Source organism: Lepisma saccharinum, chromosome 18, assembly GCF_977018435.1.
Source record: "Lepisma saccharinum chromosome 18, izLepSacc3.1, whole genome shotgun sequence".
In the NCBI taxonomy this organism is placed as follows: domain Eukaryota; kingdom Metazoa; phylum Arthropoda; class Insecta; order Zygentoma; family Lepismatidae; genus Lepisma; species Lepisma saccharinum.
The window spans coordinates 16,623,839-16,645,810 of NC_139246.1; the positions used below are offsets into that span (position 1 = coordinate 16,623,839).

Genomic DNA, 21,972 nt, shown 5'->3' on the forward strand with positions numbered 1-21,972 from the left:
ATCAGGACTTTTGCTTCCACAGGATTAAAACGAAATAAGACCTCAAGTGCCTCAAGCTGATTGTGAACTTGCACTGTACATGAATTTTGTTCTGATGAAATGGAAAAAAGTATTCGTTTCATCACCAACTGCATCTTTCTTCTGCAGGGTAATGCACAACCTCACACTGACCATCAATCAAACCTACACATCCCTAGTTAGAGCCCAAATTCTGCTTCGAGTGATTTCTGCTTCTCGACCAATAAAGGGGCTAGAAATTCAACAGTTGGAACTAAGTGAAACAAGATGTCCAGTTCTTGGTCAGACAAACTGACAAATGTTTGTATGCAGATGGTATCCAAACACTAGATAGCGCTGGGACAAATATGTAAATATGGAAGATATTTACGTAGAGAAATAAATACAGCTTCCACTCCAATAAAAACATTATCTTATTTCATTCTTCCTAGTTTCGTATGAAAGCCCCTAGTATTAGAACTAAGTTTAGCTAACGAAGACACAAAGCAAAAACTAATCAAATACTAACTGAAGCATATAATTCAAAGCATTTTAAATGAATTTTTAACATAAAGCAGTACAGCAATTTAAAATTTATGTAAATAATTGTCAACATGTTGTGTTGGAACATTCATATAAAACACAACAATTTCGAAACCACTTCTGTAATAAATTACAGTAAAACCTCGTTAATCCAGACTAAGGAGGGGATAGGTTGACCAGTTTAATGAAAGTCCGGATTAACTGAAATAACCTAAAAGAACAGTAGAAAGTGCATTAAAACTCTGTTTATAACAACAAAACACGTTTATTATGGTGTATTTAAAGGGCATAGGCCTAAATACACTATACAGTACAGTACAAAGTCTGAGGGAAACAGAATTTCATCAGTGGTTGACTGCCTTTTCTTTGGGAAGTTCTCTTGTTGACTTCTAGCCAATTTAAAACCTTGCATTCTGCTTTTTTTTCCCCACTGTCCGGATTAAACGAAGTCCGGCTTATCGGGGTCCGGATTAATGAGGTTTTACTGTATCTCTATATATTCTTCTGTGAAATAATATTACTCTTTCTTCAAACAAATAAATTGGTTACTCTTAAAATTAGTCAATTTTTACCCTTTAATAATACAAACCATATAAGGGCAAAACAAATACAAATCATTTTTTTTTAAAAATCAAACTTGGTGGTAAAAGCTTGCACAGATTTTCTCTAGCTTGTATCAATATTGAAATCTTGGAGCTATAAAATACTACAATATTTTAGTATCGGTATTATTTAAAGTGATATCAGCCACAAAAATATGGTGTTTAATTATGACACACAAGTTTCTCAACTTGAATGTTTCAAATAATTCAGAATGTAGACTGTATATTGTTATACTAGAAAGTAAGGAATTGGGATGAAATTATGTTGTAGCCAAGTTATACCAGTTCTCTGATGATATCAAAGAAAACTGGGAGAATGTACACGAGCGCAGTGAAATTAAATATGTTCTAGAATTTTTCAAACCTCATTGTATCAGACTACAGAACAAAAGTGGTTTGTTTTGGCAATAAAATATGAACATATTATGTTAGAAACGATAAATACATCAGTCAATATCCTAATTAGGGTTGAGCCGATAACACTTTGAACAGATACCCATAATGAATATTACAGACACTGAAACTGATGCTTGGATATTGTAACAATTAAAAGTTGTCCAAATACTGATTAATACTAGAATAAGCATTAATTTACCACAGTTTTGCTTTAAAATATGCAAAAATTACATCAGAATGTAAAAAATCTCTGCTGTGTAATCATAAAATACAGTTATTTCTTATAATATTGATATCGGAAAACTTTGAATTTTGCAGAAAAGTACGTGCAACATGTTTGGGGACCCTAACAATGATCAAAACAAAGGAAAAATATCAGTTAGAATCGGTAAATAAAATACAACCGATATGTACCAATACTGATACATTAGCATCGGTACAGCGCCTTGAATAACGTAGTGTGGAAAACGACCCAAGAAACTGGTTCCCCGAGACGATGACAAGTAGATGGCAGTGCGATCAACACAGCGGCTAATTTTGTTATGAAAGTAATGCGGCTTAGTTAGTTTTTGGAATATATTGTGTAGATTTGTTTCTCTAGAAAGGCGGTAAGTGAATTGATGGAAACAGTTATATTTGTGGAGTGATTTGCAGTCACGAAATGGCATTAATTTACACAGAAAAGTAACATAAATACGTTTTATGTGCAACGCAACACGAGCATCAACATATCGCATGTGAGGCTGGACGTCAAACGTTGGATTGTGTACACAAGTTTATTTTTGTATACTAATAAAATTAAAATAGTGTCATGAAGGAGAAAAAATGTTTCGTGGCGTACATATTATGAAGTCATTTTCCCGAAATGCAGATATTCGAAAGAATTTAATTTCATATTCCATGGAGTTCAAATAGCCGATTAGGCTGTACCTTGTCATCTCTATCAACAAATTGCTTTACATTCGTGTCGATTGGTAAGTAGAACTTTGGTGTTAAGGACTGTGCATTTTTACTCGTGACTTGGCTGTAAAATGTCTACCTTGTACTTGATGAAAATAAACTGCAAATTAATTAAATTAATTAATAATAAAATAAAATAATTAATTAATTAAAATAAACGAGTATTGTCTGTGTGAATTTCCATAAAAATAATATTTGTGACAATGACAATATTAATGCATACACAATACTAATTCTCGCAGCAATTGTCATGTTACGTGTTACAATCCATACCTATGTTTTCTTCCGTATTGTTAATAAAAAACTCAAGGACAGGTCATGATCGACGGTTCATAATATTCTTTAATATTTTCGCGACTACTGTACCAAATATCATAACAATTTTCTGATGCAAAGAAATGTTACAAGGAAAAGAATCAGACGTTGCAGCAAAAACCCCATTTACTTCCATTATAAGCAGTCAAACACCAGCGCCTCTAGCGGATCATTTTCGAGTGGAACCAGCGAGAGAGAGCAAAACCATGCCGTTTTCCACACTACGTTATTCTAGGTGCTGCAGCATCGGTATCGGCTCAGCTCTAATCCTAATTCTAAGTGATACTATAATCCCAGAACTCACCGTTGCCGATCAGATTCGTTGCCTGCTTCATCTGCTTTCGAAAGGTAAAACCTCATTCTCTCTGCATGGGTGGAATTAAGCTTCTCGACGAGTGTAAGCGTCCGCTTGCAGAGAGCTTGGCCAATGGGATCAAAGAACACAAACACCAAATCAGCCATGTCACCTTTAAAAAGAAGAAGACATGTAAAATAATTAAATATCACCTAAAATCAATGGAAAGAAGTGGTAATAGGTAACGTGAAAAAAAAGAAATCTAAGAAGTGGAAGCATCGTAAATACAAAAAAACTGAAGGCACTACCTACATAGCAATGAAATTAGCAAAGAAATGAAAGAATTAAAGAATTACACCTATTTGTTATATTTGAAAAGGTATAAAGAAGGATGAGGCTGTCAACTGGTAAAAGATTGCGACTAGCATTGCATGAAGATATAATATCCTCTCTGATGAAGAAGCTAATGTTGTTTTCTTGAAATCAAGAGACTCTGGTGGAAGCATATTTCAGTGGTTTTGATTCCATTTAAACTGCATGTTACACTCCCAATTAGTATAAAATAGTGTTAGCACAAACTGTACAGGATGATTTAAACTTATTGCTCTTGGTGGTCAACCAAAGAGGAGTGGTTTAAATAAATTCATTTTTTCACATATTCTTGTTGGCAGATGATTTTACATGTAAATAAAAAAACAATAGTGCAATTCTTTCCCACTTTGTGTGATAAATACAAAGCCACAATTTACATTTACGAGACTTTAGAATGGTATTATCAATAATTTATTCTAGTAGTGTGGAATGCAGTAATGGTGGAAAAGGCAGGTGCATAGTGCTGATCACATCACCTTCGCCATGGTTGTAATCAAGAATGTGTTGGACCCTACCTCCAAAGTGCCTTCATGCCACTGTGCAATGCACTGGGGATACCTTTACCAATAAAAATAATCCTCCTGAATATATGGCTACAATTACATGTCGACAGACCAGACAAGTTTCAAAAGGAAAGGAAATGAAATGAAATGAAGGGAAGGAAGGGAAAAAAAGTAGTAAAAACAAGCAATGAATAATTTTCAAAGACAAACTTTCTTGAATCGCATTACTTGCTCCTAACATCAACATATTATGTAGTAATTTCTGTTGTAAAACTTCCTTTCTTTAACTCTACTGAACATCTGAATAATTTATCACTTGTTTTTCAAATCCATGAAACATTTTTAGAAATTGATATGATTCAGAAACACAATAAATCATACACCAAGTGAATACAAACTCTCAGGTATTATTAATTTATTTATTATGCCAGCATAGTTCTGAAAATATGCCACAGAGGTGCTGCTGCCACAGGTGGAGAAAGCATTCTGCATGCTTCAGTTTGCCCACAGCCAGTTGATGGTGACCCCATGCAATTTCCTTTTGTGGGGTTACGAAAATGACCACCTCTACCACAGGACCACAGGATGGAATCAACACTGCCACTTCTAATACGCTGGATCAAATGTCGGCAGAGATAGACTGCAGATTAGATGCATGAAATGTAACAAAGAGTGGACATATTGAACATTTATGCGGGCTGTAAAAAAGCCTTTGAGAATTTGACTTTCACTTAGTGCTGACCTCCGTTGTGGGTTCAAATCCCACCCTGGGTGTTTTTTTTGTGAGTGTCCCTTCATCAATTTCATCATATCATCACTCATCCTCATCTTAGCAAAAAGTGGCAGAAAAGTGAAGTAATATAAACCAAATCAATCAAGCCTTTCACTTGGTGTATGAATCATTGTCTGTAACTGAACTGTTTAATTGCACTGACTTTTACAAATCTTTAACAAACTATATAATTGCCCTGTATTTTCAATGGTATACTTTCTCCACAATAACAAGATTTTTTTAAATTCAAACTATAATATACTGTTTCATCTTGTACACAAATATAAATATTTCCTTCCTTCTACTTTGAATACTTTATGTTGATGATGATGATGATGATTGATGAACTGGTGAAGGATGATGGAACAACGATACTTCCATGCCTTAACCTGGATTTGAACCTGGAACCTCTGGCTTTGTAGCACGATAAGCTGACCACTCCACCACGGAGGCTGGCTAGATAAATAACATTTAATCTTTTAACACTACACATACCTAACCATAAAATTGCTTCGTTCACGTCAAACGGGTACTGCATATCACCATCCACAAGACCGGGAGTATCAACAAAGGTGACCAAACTAAATTTCTTCTGCTTTGATGTTGATATCTCTGTGGAAAGGAAGTCGACAACACCTGAAAGATATCAGAAAATAATTTTGAGCAATAATGATAGATAGTGCTCATTACAAATTAAAATATATATATATATATACCACAAATCTTTGTGATGCACAGAAACTTTGTATTTTTTAACATGCAGAAAGTATGAATGGAATGCAACAAGGAACAGTTCCATGTTCTAGGGAAGTTAAAATACGTTTCGCAGCAGAATTCCCAGATGTTCCTGTTTCACACAGAAACAGTGTTCGGATTGTTGTGAACATATTGAGATAATCAGGGTTTGTTCTTGACAAGAAGAAAATGGTAAATCGGCATGTGCATAATGAGGAGAAACGTTAAAAGTATGATCAAAAAAGTGCCCATAGAGGCGATCTTAATTTCCGCTATGCTAACCTCCGTTCCGCTTTCTCGACTGAGAAAGGCACTGTACAATCAAGTAGTAATACATAAAAAATTAGGCACTAAATAAATGGAAGAATATAGTAACTAAAAACAACATATCTAACATTACTATTAAGACATATTGTTGCATAACTGCATCAATTAAGAACAATAAAAGCACAGAAACAGAATTTTTTAGTAAACTAATAAAGCTGTAAACTATGCACAATTTCAATACATACTTCATTAATGAGCTTTCTAAAATATAATTTGCTATGTTTGTAATAGGAATTTAAGCTGATACACATTGATACCAGTGTGCTGCTAACAATTAGATTTGTTCATAAGTTTATAATACGGTAAGCTCTGGTTTTGCAGCTAGCTTTGTAATATACATAAATGACACAAAAAAAAAAAGATGGTAATATTTGTTAGAAAGGTTAAGATATGACATAGGAAGAAAAGTGGATGTTTAGACTCGGCAACACTGAATGGTGATTGATGCCACGTCGTCTGCAGAACCAAACCAGCAAGTCTTGGTTTGTTTATTAAAAATTACTTCACTTTTCTGCTACTTTTGGCCATTCGTGAAGATGAGGATGAGTGATGAAAGGACACTCACAAAGAAAACCCACGCCTAGTCTGGGATTCAAACCTGTGACCCCTGGCATTGTAACATACTGTGCTAACCACTCCACCTCAAAGGTCAGCATATATACTGACTGCGAGTCCACGTATCAGAGCCTTAAGCATGCAATTCCCGGGCATTCTACTAGAAGAAAGTTTGACTTTTGGGTGCCTTTGAAGAAGAACACCCTTTAACCCTTCCCTGCAGTGACCGTGAAGGGAAGTTCGACCAAAAAAGAAATTGTCTATATATAGATGCCACTGCAAATTAGTTTTGCCATAAATAATGCAAAAAACTAACTATAAAGAGACTTGCCACAAAATGAAGCTAATGAAAGCAATCTATATATAGATTCTGTTGCAAATAAACATTCCATATTAGGTAAGGTCAAAGGTAAGGTACCCCCTGCATACAGCACCATGCCATGAAGGCTCATTTAGGGGATTTGGGGGTAGGGCCACATGCCCTCACTACATATTCTTGATCTAGGCAATTTTTGATGTGATGTGATCAGCACCACACTCCAGCCACCTTTACCCTCCAGGGTCGCTTTCAGTTACACATTGATTTGAGGCTGGGTGAGCCCAAGAGCCACTTTATGCATGGAACAGGCTGGTAAAATTTCGACCTCAGAACACCCACCCCCAGGAATCGAACACGGGTCTCCCACATGGCAGTCAGACACCCTACCAAATAGAGAACCACAGGTCTACTTCCACATTGCAAAAAAAATATTTTTCAGGAACCAAGGAAGCATCGAACAATGGATTTTTTGATTGCCAATAACCCACATCGACTAATAATAGCAAGAACCATTAATTTTCAAATATCACTGTGCCGCAGGCAATGGGTTAATCATGAAAATGAAAAACTATTCAAAACAAGAACTCAAAGCAATAAAGCTGAAGGACTCTAGGTTGAGCTATGAAAGATGATGTTATAAGTAGACCTTTGATTTGAGCTTTTTAACCTATTCTTTCCTTTACAGGTAAGAAATAATAAGTTATGCCAGCGTTTCGTTAAAAAACGCCACAAAAAAAACTATTTTCCTTGTAAGAACCTAATTTAGGTTTATGCACCTAAATCAAGCCCATTTTTAGGTTTTTATATATTTTTAAAGGTTTTACAGGATTTTTATGTTGCACAGAAGCATTTGCTTTGTTTGGTCATGAAAAAATTTAATGACGAACGTGTTTGAAACATTTTCTCTGTCGATTTCCCTTCCTCTAAGTCTACAGTGTTACATCAAAGCTCTTAACAAAGCAAAATGTATCTCGCCATCATTGCCTGCACAGTCCAAGATCCAAACTTCTGATCCATGCGGTCTTGCTCACTTTCACTTCAGTTATGTGCTTTCAGGCATTCATGCCTTGTGAAGTAATGTTTCAGCATTCAAATTTGCATCACTGACCATGTTTATGTTGAAATATAATTTTTTGCATAAAGATAATCCTCACAGACAAAAGTTTGACTGTGGATAACATGAAAAAAGATTGTTGCCTAACTATACAGTGAAGAGTGGATTTTATTAACAAATTTCCAATGGTAAGTTCTGCCATCGCCGTAGGGTTAGGCAACACACACAACGTTATGCAAGATAGTGTGCATTTCAGGATATAGGTGTCCTATTTTCATTGCCGGTGACTTTAGCTAATCAGCATTTTTCAGGAATTTTGAACAATTTTAAGTTTTTTTAACCTACTTTAGGATTTTTCGAGCCTAACTTAAGATTTTTCGGACTTATTTTAGGATTTTTAGAACCTATTTTAAGGTTTTTAGAAACTATTTTAGGATTTTTAGAACCTATTTTAAGGTTTTTAGAAACTATTTTAGGATTTTTAGAACCTATTTTAAGGTTTTTAGAAACTATTTTAGGAATTTTAGAACCTATTTTAAGGTTTTTAGAAACTATTTTAGGAATTTTAGAACCTATTTTAAGGTTTTTAGAAACTATTTTAGGATTTTTAGAACCTATTTTAAGGTTTTTAGAGACTATTTTAGGATTTTTAGAACCTATTTTAAGGTTTTTAGAAACTATTTTAGGATTTTTAGAACCTATTTTAAGGTTTTTAGAAACTATTTTAGGATTTTTAGAACCTATTTTAAGGTTTTTAGAAACTATTTTAGGATTTTTAGAACCTATTTTAAGGTTTTTAGAACCTATTTTAAGGTTTTTAGAAACTATTTTAGGATTTTTAGAACCTATTTTAGGAACCTAAAAGCACACTTTTTAGAACCTAAATATCCGAGGTCTAGTTATAAGGAATGAGATAAAGTTCAGGATGAATGCTGGCAGAGGAGGGAGCAGCAACTCTTGGATTCCCTCACTTTGACTATCCCATACATGATACCAGTGCACTTCTGCGTAGCTACATATTTAATGCCCACTTATAGAGTTCAACTAATATTAACACTCAATAAATACGGAGAAACTAGAAACTGCCACGGGGATGGTGGTAGTGGCCACTGAAATTAAGAGAACAAAGAAGAAAAAACAGTTTCGCGGATAAAGTGAGTACTAGTTTCTCCGTATTTATCTACTACCGCGTCTCTCTTTTCCCAATTATGAATTAACACTCAAGTCGTACTGAGCCAATTCCGATGTATTCTTCTCATCTCCCTCTGACGAAATTTCCTGCCACTATGTTGCCCTTCACTAGGCAGCTTGCAGTTTAAACCAGCAAGGTGCCCGGCGATGAGCCGCACAGGAACAAGTTATCGGAAGAGATAGACGGCCTCTACAAGATCATGCTGAAACAGTACTACTAACACAAAAAACAATACACCAGTGACACAGTAATGATATACAATATTACTTACATACAAACACCAAGAGCAACAACAAAAAATAAATTAAATTATCTCTACTTCAGGGAAATAATCAGCACAAAGAAATTAACATCTTTATTACAACTAAAAATCTACAAAACAAGCTAATACTGTAAGTATCAAGCACGTTTAATTATGTGATACAGCAACCATATTCAATTATGTGCAACTTTAGAATAAATACATTGTTTACATAATCAATGTTGTACATGGGGATCTTGACTTTCTAGGATCTTCTTCTTTACTTTTCACAGTTATTCTTCTAGAAAAATTCTTGATGCAGGAAAAAAATCTTAGTTGTTCTCACTAAAAATATAAAGTACATTTGCACATTTCTGGACACACAATCTGTCAAAGTTCTCGTCATTTTAGACAGGGCATGATTTTTCTGGATGTTTTTCAAAGTTTGAAAGATTTCACAGTGACACAGTTCTATAAAAAACACAGCTGAGAAATGAGTTGTGGTGGTCCAGTTTAAAGGGCATCTGACTTCCATTTGGGAGACCCAGGTTTGATTCCCAATGTAGGTAAGTGATTTCAGGTGGAGCATGTAAAAGGTTTACCCAGTGTCAAATCAAAGGGTATCAGGAAACAATCCTGGAGGGTATTGGTAGCCTCTACAAATGGCCGAGATTGTGAACATGTGAGAAAGATTAAGGTCCAACTTTCTTTACATTTGTCCAGAACTATTTTGAAATTTCTAACAAGCTACTTCTTATTTATCTCCATACAAAACAATAAAATAATCTGCCATTTTAAAGTGCATCCCAATTTTGCTGTGGATATATTGATGTTTGAAAATTAAGTAATAGTCTCAGTCAGACATTGATATCGCAGATGCAGCCACCCTAACTACCATCCACGTAAGCCTTGAATACAAAAGCAATGCAAATATCACAGCGTAAAGTCAAGATTCCTACATATACATTACAAAGTTGTTTAAATACAAAATCTGGCACAAGGAAAAAAAACTGTACTACATTATAAAACAACAGAGAAAAGATTTTGAAAATTAAGTAAAAGAGAACTACACTACATCTAAGAATAATCACTAAGTCTAAGTAAATAATCCTAATAGTAAATCACAGAGCTGAATTTCAACACTGTGCAATACGAATTCTTGCACACCCTACTTAACCAAAACTAATTTCAAACCTTGTAAACAGTTGCATAATGACTTTAAACTTTAAAGGTTAGCTTATGGTACAATTTGTGAAATGTTTTTTATTGTATTTTTCATAAGTGATGTCATATCAATGTAGGTAAATCTTTGTAAAAACGTCAAAGAAGATTTGAAAAGAATTTTAGCATTGTTGTTTACTGCAGATGTAACGAATAATTTATATGTTTTAATTTCGGCTGAGCCAATACCAATGTATAGATATTGGTTGAAATTCACTGATACTTTTCTGGAGTCTTGCAGAGTCCTTAAAAATTACATGCTGCACTTTGTGTAGTCTAAATGTTCTGGAAATTACGTAAAATGCATAACTTTTATTAATTTTGTGGAGAGAAATGGATTGTGTGAATAAATGATTATGTGAAACTATGAATATTTTAAGGCAAAACTCCATTGGAAATGGTGTAGTTCCAATGGAAAACTTAAACATTAAAATTTATAAGTATTCTGGATTACTTCGAATTTTTTCAATTTCAAAGTATCGGCATCCGTAACAGTGGGTAATAGTGTTGGTATCAGTTAAAAATGGTATCCTCTCAGTGCAGTGTTGTGAAACAGCTATGAAGCATCACTGATTTTAAAAGCTATGTGTGAATGGTAGTCACACGTGTCGCACATGAATGGTCTTAATGTTACTCATTTCCATATCTCCATTTCAGTATGTTTAAGCCCCACACACACAAAGAGGTTTCAATAAAGACAATGTCCAAGGTAAGATGCTTCATACATTTTAAATAAGAATGTACAATGTGGAGTTATTGTCACCACCATTTCTGATATGTTTATTTCAAATATTATATTTTCACCAACTCGTCAACAAAAATTTAAAAATGGGACTCCTTTTTTATTAACCTTAAAAACCACATGTTATCATTATTGCATAATGAATCAAAAAGCTAGCATTTATTTTTAAGAAACAACAAAACAATACATAACTGATTTTGAGTCAATTCACTGACTTAATTTACAAATGCAAGCAACACATCATTTGCAAAGAAAAACATTATAACATCACACAGAATGTACAGCATGGAGAGAGGTTAAGTTGATTTTACTGACTCTAGAAGGGAAGGACATTGAAAGTATCATGAGAAGATCATGTTGAATGGTTCCGACATCAAGATATTTTATATCAGCCAAAATAAGAGTGAAAAGTAAAAATTTCACATTTTCCTTACAATAATAGCAAAAAATTCCTGTTCCTAGCCTTCTTATTCATATTATAATATTGATTTAACTGGAGTCCATGGAATTGTAATCAAGGGCAGTGGTGTGAATCCCACTTTAAACTAGATGTCCGGTCCTGATTAGCCTATTATGTGCATGAAATGAATTTAAAACAATGTTGGTAAAATTTTTGACAAAGAGAAATCTAGTAGTATTAAGCATAACCAGCTCATCATAAGAGAAGGCAATAACATAGTGATATACAGCGTGTATTGGCCGATTTCGTGACACTATAATTTGAGTTGGAAATGTCCCAAGGATCATGACATCCCTGTAGATTACACACTGTGTGTACATTTGGAAAGTCCTAGCACTATACTGATATCTTGCAGGAAAAAGCATACATCAGGGTCAGAGAAAATATAAGCATTACCAACCAAACGTAGTTGGTGTGTCCTGGAATATGCACAAACTAACAGTGCTGTGGTGGTTCAAAGAGCATTTGGATGTCATGGTCCTCCCATGTCGTCAATAAGAAGTGTTACCAAAGAAACGGTCGACAGAGTGCATGAAAGTTTTGTTCAGAGCTCTAGGAAATCTCTACGTAGAATTGCAGATACAGACGTCCACAGTGTGGACAATTCTACATAATAGATTGAAGTTGTACCTGTACAAATTGTAACTGGTACAAAAACTTCAGCCTGATGCATCTGAAGCTTTATGCAAAATTCGTGGCCATGATGGAAATAGATGAGGGTTTGTTGGAACACATCACTTTTATTGATGGAGCGTCATGTATTGGATGCATTTAAGGTCTTTGTGAAACTTCAAATATCCTTCTTTCAAATGGTGCTAATATCATGTATTTCTGTTCATTATTGGTGAAAATATAGTCTTACAAAATAGACCAATAATTTTTTAACACCCGGTATATCCAAAGCAAGAGTTCCTGGAGCTACTGTTTGGTATGGGTTTCAACACATCAAATTTTGTCTCTAGTTAACAGACAGATAAATTGAACTATGTAGTAAGGATAATGTTTTGGCTTCTTGTGCTCCATTTTACATAGGGGATTGCAGAATGTGGTTATCAACTATGTGTGAAACCATTACAATTGAGCATACTACAGTCGGGATGCGCTAGCAGCCGGCATGGAACCACCCACTCTGGTAGTGACGCGCTATTGCCGGATTGACCTACTTCAGGATTTTTGCGAGCCCACAGAAACACATGTAGGATTAAACATCTGGTTAAACAGTCAACAACGAGACACTTCCATTGTTCTCATTCAGACTCTGTTCATATTTGAAGGAACAACGTTAATAGGCAGAGAGCTTTTGGCTGAGTGAAGTGCGTTGTTTTTAATATTCAGTCCGATTTCTGTATTGAATACTTTTGTGCGTGAGCGGCAGTTAGTGTGTGTGTTTGTAAGAGTTGTTTGGAGAAATTGTACTGCAATGTCGGAAAGAAGAAAGAAAGTAATTGGTACACAGGATCCCACTTCCAACTGTAGGTCCATTCCAGATTAGCCGTAATGTGCATAAAGTGGACTTTAAAACACCAACTCAATCAATCAATCAATTCACACACAATTGATTTGTTCTTGATAAATTCTTCTCCATAATACAGTAACTCAGTTCTGTGAAATTCTGTTTTACAGGTAAATTTTTGTAGGTTCCGCAAAATATAATTTAAAAACGTGTTAATGAAACCAAGTTGTACGTAATTTGTTTATACGTAATTTGCCCTAATTTTCAAGAAATTGCTGAAGCTTCAACAATGTATAAACAGAAGCATAAATTCCATGTCATTACAAAACAAAGAGCGAGTTTCGTATACAAAAACAATAGGCGGGCATAGCTGTGGTCGGTATTGAGTTGCGAAAATGACGAACGCCGCGGTGTGACAAAGAAGGCAAAGAGAGGAGGCATGAAATCAAAGGAGAACGATTTGCCAAAGTTGTTCATAACGCAAGACGCATTTTCTTTTGTAGGTAATTGTGATACAATACAATGCAAGTAAAAAGATGCCAGTAGCTGATGCTTGCAATGTACCATAATAAAAAAAACAACAGAGGTTCTTTCAGGAGGGTTTTTGGTTGCTGTGTAGAGCAGGAAGAGAAAATGTTTCATGCTTGCCAGAAAGTAAAATTCACACAGGAAGTTAACGTTAACCTACAAGAAACTTCAGATTCAAACTTCTAGATTCGTTATTTATCACTTTACGACGGAAACAACATATATTAGCATACTGATACGTACATGCTTAATTTTGCATGATGTTTTATTTTTGTCCGAGCTTGCCAACAGCTGATTAGCCTGTCCGCCTGTTTGTGCGAACGTGGCAACGCAGAAAACCCCCAGCCACATGGCAGCCAACGAGGAGACAGAATTTGGTCACGTTCTGCATTCTGATTGGACACTACTTCTTATCGCGGCCCGACTTTAGGTGCAGAAACTTCCCCCCACCTCCCTCTTTACCTCTAACACAAGGGTGCAAGAAAAATGTTTCACAAACTCTCACTGACAAACTACAATCTGACCATCTTGAGAAAGTGGGATGTGAACAAAATTGATATATCACTTACTTTCTTAACACAAATATATTTATAGTTCGCTTGTTATATAAATAAATATTAGTACCATGTTACTTGCAAAAATATATCTTTAATTTTTTGTGTCGAGTCACTGAAATTGATAGGCAATAAAAGTATGTTTTTCAAATGGAATTAATATTCATTTACACGAGATGTGAAAAGGTAATATCCTTGTTCACCATGCTGTGTTGTCATTAGAGTTAAGACAATAAAAAGATTTTCAAATTCCGTACACAATTTGTGGATTTGCTCTTAACAATAGTGGAATTTGTAGAAAAAATATTGAAATCTTCGAATAAATCAAAATATATTTGGCACTTTGCTAAAGAAAATGTATTGCCATGCACATAATCCAGGTAACCTGTTATCTTTCATTTCCAATATGCATAATAGCAAAAACTGTAGATGTACGCGTGTGTGTGAATCTTGTTCTACCAAAGATCAGACTGCTTCATTGGAAAACCTAAACTTGAATTGACTACCACTGCCATTTTGATTTCTAGTAGGGATGGGACCAATTAATTGGTACTCTATCCGTATCGGCTGACATAGGCATATTGGTGTATCAGTAAAATTACAGATTGTTTAACCAATCAGATATATCTATAAATATCTGATAATTTAATGCAAAATTCTGCCATTTTGTTGCAATTTTTATGGATAATCTCCATGTCCTACTTTCTAAAAAAGTAAATGTCCAAAATATGCAATTTCTTTTTCACTGCAGTCACTTTGAAACACACAATTATTAAGGAGGTCAATGAACCTTTCAGGTTCTTCAAGGACCATTTCTAATTTTATATCAGATCGGTAGAATATCGGTTATCAGTATCGGTAAATTTTATATCGGTACATTATCGGTATCAGCCAAAATTTCATATCGGCCCATCCCTAATTTCTAGACTCACATTTCAATACCTCTGACTCAAGTGTCTATTTACTGACAGAACCAACACCAATGACAAAGGTTTAACAAATCTTATTTTAATGATATATCTGCACAGAAGTGGCATTGGACTGACATTTTAAAGTGTTACCCAAAACATGGAAATTCACGACCCCTCACAAAATCTAAACCAGGAACTGAATGGCATCCATAAGGTACGAATAGCACCATCAAATTGCTCACCTAACATCCATGTGAACATGAGAGTCCTTGGACATATCGCCGGCTGAATACTATGTTGTGTCAAAATGCACTGGCTTAATTAAAGTTTGATGTATGTGGATTTTGAATACACTAAAATATTTGCACAAACATTTTATTAATGTTGATATTTCACACCACTTGACAGTCAGATACATTGTTTCGAAAGGTGATGCATTAACCTGTAAGGAAGACGATAATGTCACCAACTCAACTCCGACAAAAAGTGGAGATACGACAAAATAGCATCCAGTCGGCAATATGTAAAGCATGGAAGGTCTAACAATTCTCAACATAAGTACACATTTTGAAGACCTATTTTGTCAAATGAATACAAATCCTAAGCATCTGTTATCACTAGTGATAGGATTTTTATGACCTAAAAATCACCAAAATATGCCAAATAAAATATGCTCTAATATTTTACAAAATGTGCACTAGAATTTGAAATATAACTTATAACTGAACTGTTTCAAACACCAATATCTAATATACGCTGAAATATTTTCACATACGAACTATTTATAGTTCACTTTATGGGCCCTGAGTTGCAATGCATTTTTTGAATACTTTTCGTTAATTTTCAAATAAAAATGAAAAAGATTTTGCTGCAGTCCAAAAAAAAAAGAAAACTCGAGTCAACATGGAAGTTAGAATGAATCCACTCCGAAAATGACTGTAAATTTCTTGAAAAAGCGAAAATATGCTGAATATGACCGAAAATCCATCAAAATATGCTCCATCACGTATAAATGGCCAAAGATGACAAAATATGCCCTTAGAAAGCACCTTAATTCAATTAGTTTCTTCGCAATATGAATTTCTATATATTTAGGGAACACATTACCCTTACCAAAAAAATATGCTAAGTCATGAAAATCCTATCACATTTTTCAACTGTAACTAACTTTGACAAAGTGTCTAAGCACTTACCTCCATTGTATTCCACTTAACCCTATATCTTCCCATGGGAAAAAAATATCCTCCAACTGCAGTAGGAACACTAGTTACTGCGAAGCTATTTCAAGCACAAATGAAAAGAACCTTAAACTTCCCTTGCTTGGGCCTCTGCGACTTCCTTTATACCCACCTAGTTCCCCCCTCGGTTTGGAGACCAACAGGAAGTGGGAGAGATAGCAGCCCATTGGCTGTCTGCCACTACCCTGCTCTACACACAAGACGAAAACGAATGGCAGTTGAAGGAAACAATGCAAGACAGTGACACAATCACGAATCCTACCTTTTATTCCATAAAATTACATTTTTGGTTAAAAGGACTAGATGGAAATGAGAACGAACAAAAATTGCCCTGAAATTTTATAGTCAAAATGTTTGTCAAAAGTCCACTTTATGCTTGGATAGGTTAAGTGAGACTGGACCTACAGTTTTAGGTGTGGTCAGGAACCACTGCTCAATGTGCCTCTACCCGCGATCAAACCCAGAATCCCTTGAAGAAATCATCTTTTATTCTGAGCCTTGAAAACAGTGCTAAACTGATATCAGTTCATTCCCTTCCCTTAGAATCAGAAAACATTGTTCTTTATTTTGCATTTTTCGACCTCTTCTGGCTTTTGGGTCATTTTTCAGTATTTTTTTTTGCCATTTTTATCATTTTTCTTTACTTCTGAGGTTTATTTTCCTCTTCCCCTGTTGTTTTGAGACTTTTAAATGCATTTGCTCACATATAATAATAATCCTTTGCGCAACAGCCCTGAAGGGCCTTGGCTTACCTACCGACTGCCGGTCTCCCTCCCACGCTTTCCTTCATCACCTCTAAGCGTGGAGATCCGCAACCAGTATTGGAATAGTCGGGGGGTCATTCAAAGCTCCCCAATTTCCTCACGATGGTGGGTTGCCACTGGCCCTATACGTAGGCCGAATAAATTCCGACCAGAGCCAGATTCGAACCTACGCTGTCCCGCAGCAAATGATCTCAAGTCGAGTGAATGCCTTAACTCGCTCGGCTACGGAGGAGGACTTTGCTCACATAAGTTACATATATAAATTTTCCTGATATAGTCATGTTAGCGAATTCGCCATTAATCGAAAATACAGTCAATGGAAAAGAGTATTTTATGTAACATTGAAGAAAAAACTACTGTAGCACTAAATTGCTTCTTTCCCCTTTACTTCGGTAGTTTAAACCACCAAACATGTTTTATAGAATTATTCAACTATTCTCTTGTAATTTATGCAAAAAAACAAGCTTTGATTTTAAGAGCTAAAGTAATTTAAGGCCATTTTTAATTTTATTTTAAGGTCATTCTATAGTTAATTTTTTATTTTTTTTAGGGCATCAACTTCCGAGCCCAGTATATCATCAGGGAGGAACTGAGATTTTATGGTGCTATGAAAATAATGCAAAACTAGTACAAAATTACAAAACTATAACATTACCAAGCTGCAAGTAACAAAAGAATGCAGTAATGTATATAATGTAAAAGATCTATAAATCCCACAAATATAGACAATAAAAGCAGCAGAACTTTGAAATTAATAGGTTCCTAAATAGACAGAAACATGGACACAGAAAATTGCTTCCATCTTGGCATAATTTAGATGTGTATGCACAATCACACAACGTAAACATAACACCATTAAGCCTTGTTTCCATGATTATGAAAAAATATAAATATGCTGACCACGGCAGTAATTTATTTTATTAAAAACATAAACTAACCTTGCTAGAAGGTTGAAACGTTACGTTTAGTTTATGTTTTTAATAAAATAAATTACTGCCTTGGTCAGCATATTTATATTTTTTCATAACATAAACATGTACCAAATATTTTTCACACTCTGAGAAGGTCAATCAAATGAAACCTATTTTGTAGAGAAGAAAAGAAATGACTACAAAAAGCTACAAATCTTTTCTAATAAAACCACAAAAGAAACTCTGAGACTAACAAGAATACAAGATTCAAATTGGAGATAATATCATTTGATCAGTGTTTGCTACTGACACGATTATTGGTAAAATTTCTGATAATTTTAAGTTGAGTAATCAAGTAAAGAATTTGAATTTGTTTCCATGAAGTTTTTAAATTTCCGAGTACTACGTTGGTTTCTTTCAAGGCAAAATACATCAGTGTAATTTTTTGTGCATATTATTGGGGGGAGGTAGAAGGGGAGACAAAGGAATCATTCATATTTTCCATGATTTGAGATATAACGTAAGGAGGTGAATGAACCATATAGGGTCTTCCAGGAAAAACTGGCATATAATATATTGCACTACTAAAATATAAGTTACCAGTATTGGCATATTCTGTATTGATCCTTCCAGTTATCGACTTTCATCATCAGAAAGTTTTATATCTACACTTTAATTTAACATATAAATAACATGTATGTTCAACAAAGTACTGTGTTGCATTAGCAAAGTGCCTCTATTTTGAAATGTTCACATCACAGTGGTGTAGTTGGTAGGAGTCTGACTGTCACATGGGAGACCAGGGTTTGATTCCCAGGATGGGCAGTCTTTCGGAATTTTTCCTACCTTGTCCCTGCATAAAGCAGCTCTGGGGTTCACCCAGTCAAATAAATCAGTACCCATGAGGTAAAGATGGCTGGAGCATGGTGCTGATCACATCACCTCCAAAAATGTGTTGATATCGAGAACGTGTGGTGCCCTACCTCCACATCCCCTGACATGTGCCTTCACTGCATGGTGCAATGTGCATGAACTTTGCCTTATATCCAAGTGAAGCTCTCTAATATGTGGAGTCAGACTCCAGTTTCATTTTCAATTAGCCACTGCGCATAAAGTGGACTTTACAACCTTTCAACGTAAGTTTGAGGAGAGTAACATTTCAGTTGAGACACACTGGCCAAGGAAGACTGCAAAACATCGACCAACTAATCACACTCCTTATCGGCCTGTGGCAGCCAGACCCTCCTTATCTCTTCCTGTGGTGAGTCTCTCTTGCTACACTTCCAGGATGCTTTGGCAACAGCTTCCTGCTTGGCCAACGCAGGAAGGATTGGCATAAACAACCACCAGCAGGCCAGATGTTTCAACAAAGAGCAAACCCTTGGGGGACAATAAAAACCCAATAGCTTATTGCCACAGCAATAATACTTTCTGGCTATATTTGCCTAATATTTTTATTTCTCCTTTAATTATTTTACTTCACTTTTACACCGCACAAGTACACACACATATTAATGGTGAATAAAATGGTTGATTCTTCCAATCAAGAAAGATATATTACTTCAGAGATGGGCTGAATTTGTTTTGCACTGCAATGTCAAATTTATCAGTTGCTTGCTCTTTTGCTTTGTCAGCAAAACTGTGTATGACAAAGGAAATCTACAAAATTGCATCAGTTTAGAATTCCTTCTAGAGAATCCAAGTTAATTTTTATGTAGTTTACCCTCAATGTTATCTACTGTCAGATTTAAAATTACAGATACTCTAGTTTGGACTCCAATTAATAATTAACCAGTAGACCTACAAAAAAAAGAGTTACATCAAAATTTAGCTTATTCAATTCTGCGTTAATCTATTAAAACCATTTTTTTTTCGAGTGTGCCTTCTAATTTTTATCGTCATGATAAAAAAAGGGCTGGTTTTTTTGAGTCTTGCAAACAATCACTCTCTTTGAAATTCTATAAATAAAAAACAGGTTGTCCGATCGTGATGAATTTTTAGTATGGTGCAGGCAGAAAGGTTCTAAATACAATTCCTAATTTTCAGATTTCTAAAATTTGTCTAAAAACAGTTCTTATCAATTTTGTGAAACAACTTTTTCTTAGTATTGGGTAGTCCTAGAAATGTAATTTTGGTCTTGTTTTTAAGCTCTTTGCACCTGTTCTTAAAATACATTGTGAAACAGATTTTATACAGATTTTTATTCAATGGAGTAAATATGTAATGTGGAACGTGGCAACACTGCACACAGCGATGTCCGTTGAACAGTGAAACTATGGGACATCATTGCAAGTCAGAGCTTGCTGGGTTGCCATGTTCCACGTTACATATTTACTCCATTGAATAAAAATCTCTATAAAATCGGTTTCGCAATGTGAATTGATAATAATGGATTCTAAAAACAGATGCAAAGAGCTTCACAACAAGACCAATATTGTATTTGTAGGACTACCCTATACTAAGAACATTTGTTTCATAAAATTGATAAGAACGGTTTCTTGACAAATTTTAAAAATCTGAAAATTAAGAATTGTGTTTAAAACCTTTCTGCCTGCACCATGATAAAATTTCATCATGATCGAAACACGACTTGAAATTTATAGAATTTCAAAGAGAGCCATCGTTTGCAAAACTTAAAATATGGCACCTTTTTTGTTCTCATGACAATAAAAAATAAAAGGCACACTTGGGTTAGCATAGATTAACACAGAATTGAATAAGCTAAATTTTGATGTTACTTGTTCTTATGTAGGTATACTGGTAAATTTTTAATTGGCATACAAACTTGAGTATCTATAATTTTTAATCTGACAGTAGATGTGTGTCTTAGTTTTGTGGTGCTTTAACTGTATTATGTATATCTAGACAAGAATGAAAGAAAATCTCATGAAGATTCACTTGAATGCTCTAGAAGGAATATTAAACAGATGTATTTTTTCTTTAGAATTTCAAATACAGTAGGTGCCCTCTAGTTTGGCTTCGGTTCGTTCGGCCGCCAGATGGTTCGGGCTGCCCCCGCCACCTTGCAGGCAACAAGTCACCACTTGTTTGTCTAGCACTGGAAAGTATTGTGCTGTACAGATCAGTCGAAGGTAAAGAAAGTAGACGACACCTGACAACGAGAAAAACTTCACGTTGTCGGTAAGCACTAAGTAGGCCAGAAGTAGTTTGTTTTTTGTGCAGTGAAATACACTTAAACATGGTTTAAACTACCATCTAACTAATTTTAATGTATGGCCGTACCGTTTATAAGATTTATTGGTCTCTTTTGCATTACTTTGGTTCATTCGGCCTACGGTTCGGTCCCGAGCTGGCCGAACTAGAGGGTGCCTACTGTATAGTGGATTCTCAAAATATGAGAAATTGTTGAAAAATTCTATCTTGGTTGGGCCAAAAATCCAGCAGCACAGTAACAAGACGACAGCAAAGGGTTTCAACATTTACTTGTACTTTACAAAACTACAGCATATGAATTATGTTTATATCCATAAAAATAACAAAATGACATTATGTTGAGGAATATAAGACGAGCTACTAACTTTTTCTGTGAAACTTACTTGTAGAGGTTCTATTAATTTTGGTGGCCTTTGCCACAACCCACTTGAGAACTTGTTGCTTTGTCGCAGAGGCCACCGAAATTGATAGAACTTCTACAAGTACGTTTCGTGGAAAAAGTTAGTAACTCTCTTACATCTAATAATTTAAATGGCATGATTCTGCACTACATTGCATGTTATTTGTAGATATACAGTATTGGTGAAAAGAGTACCAAATAAGCAGTAACACGGTTAAGACAAATATCTATCTCTGGAAATTGACAAGATACAACTCCAAATTAAGATTGCCACCAGGAGAAAAACTGATCATCCCCTTCCCATATATGACAGAAAATGTATGGTTTCTGAATACAAAATCTCAAACAATATTAACATATGCAATGTATACAGGGTGATTTGTAATTCGACCTATTCCTGGAAAGGGGTAATACTAGAGCACATTTGCAACAAATTTG

The 21,972-nt window shown here is 35.1% G+C and overlaps 1 protein-coding gene across 1 annotated transcript in view; it reads right to left on the bottom strand.

Moving 5' to 3' along the window:
• LOC146002419 (sarcalumenin-like) overlaps positions 1-21,972 on the bottom strand; it is a 110,558-nt gene that overhangs the window by 19,954 nt on the left and 68,632 nt on the right. Inside the window, exons 6-7 of the mRNA XM_083140241.1 lie at positions 5,251-5,391; positions 3,118-3,280 (exon numbers count right to left, since the gene is read on the bottom strand). Coding sequence (XP_082996367.1) covers positions 3,118-3,280; positions 5,251-5,391 — 304 coding nt within the window. The remainder of the gene's footprint in view (positions 1-3,117; positions 3,281-5,250; positions 5,392-21,972) is intronic.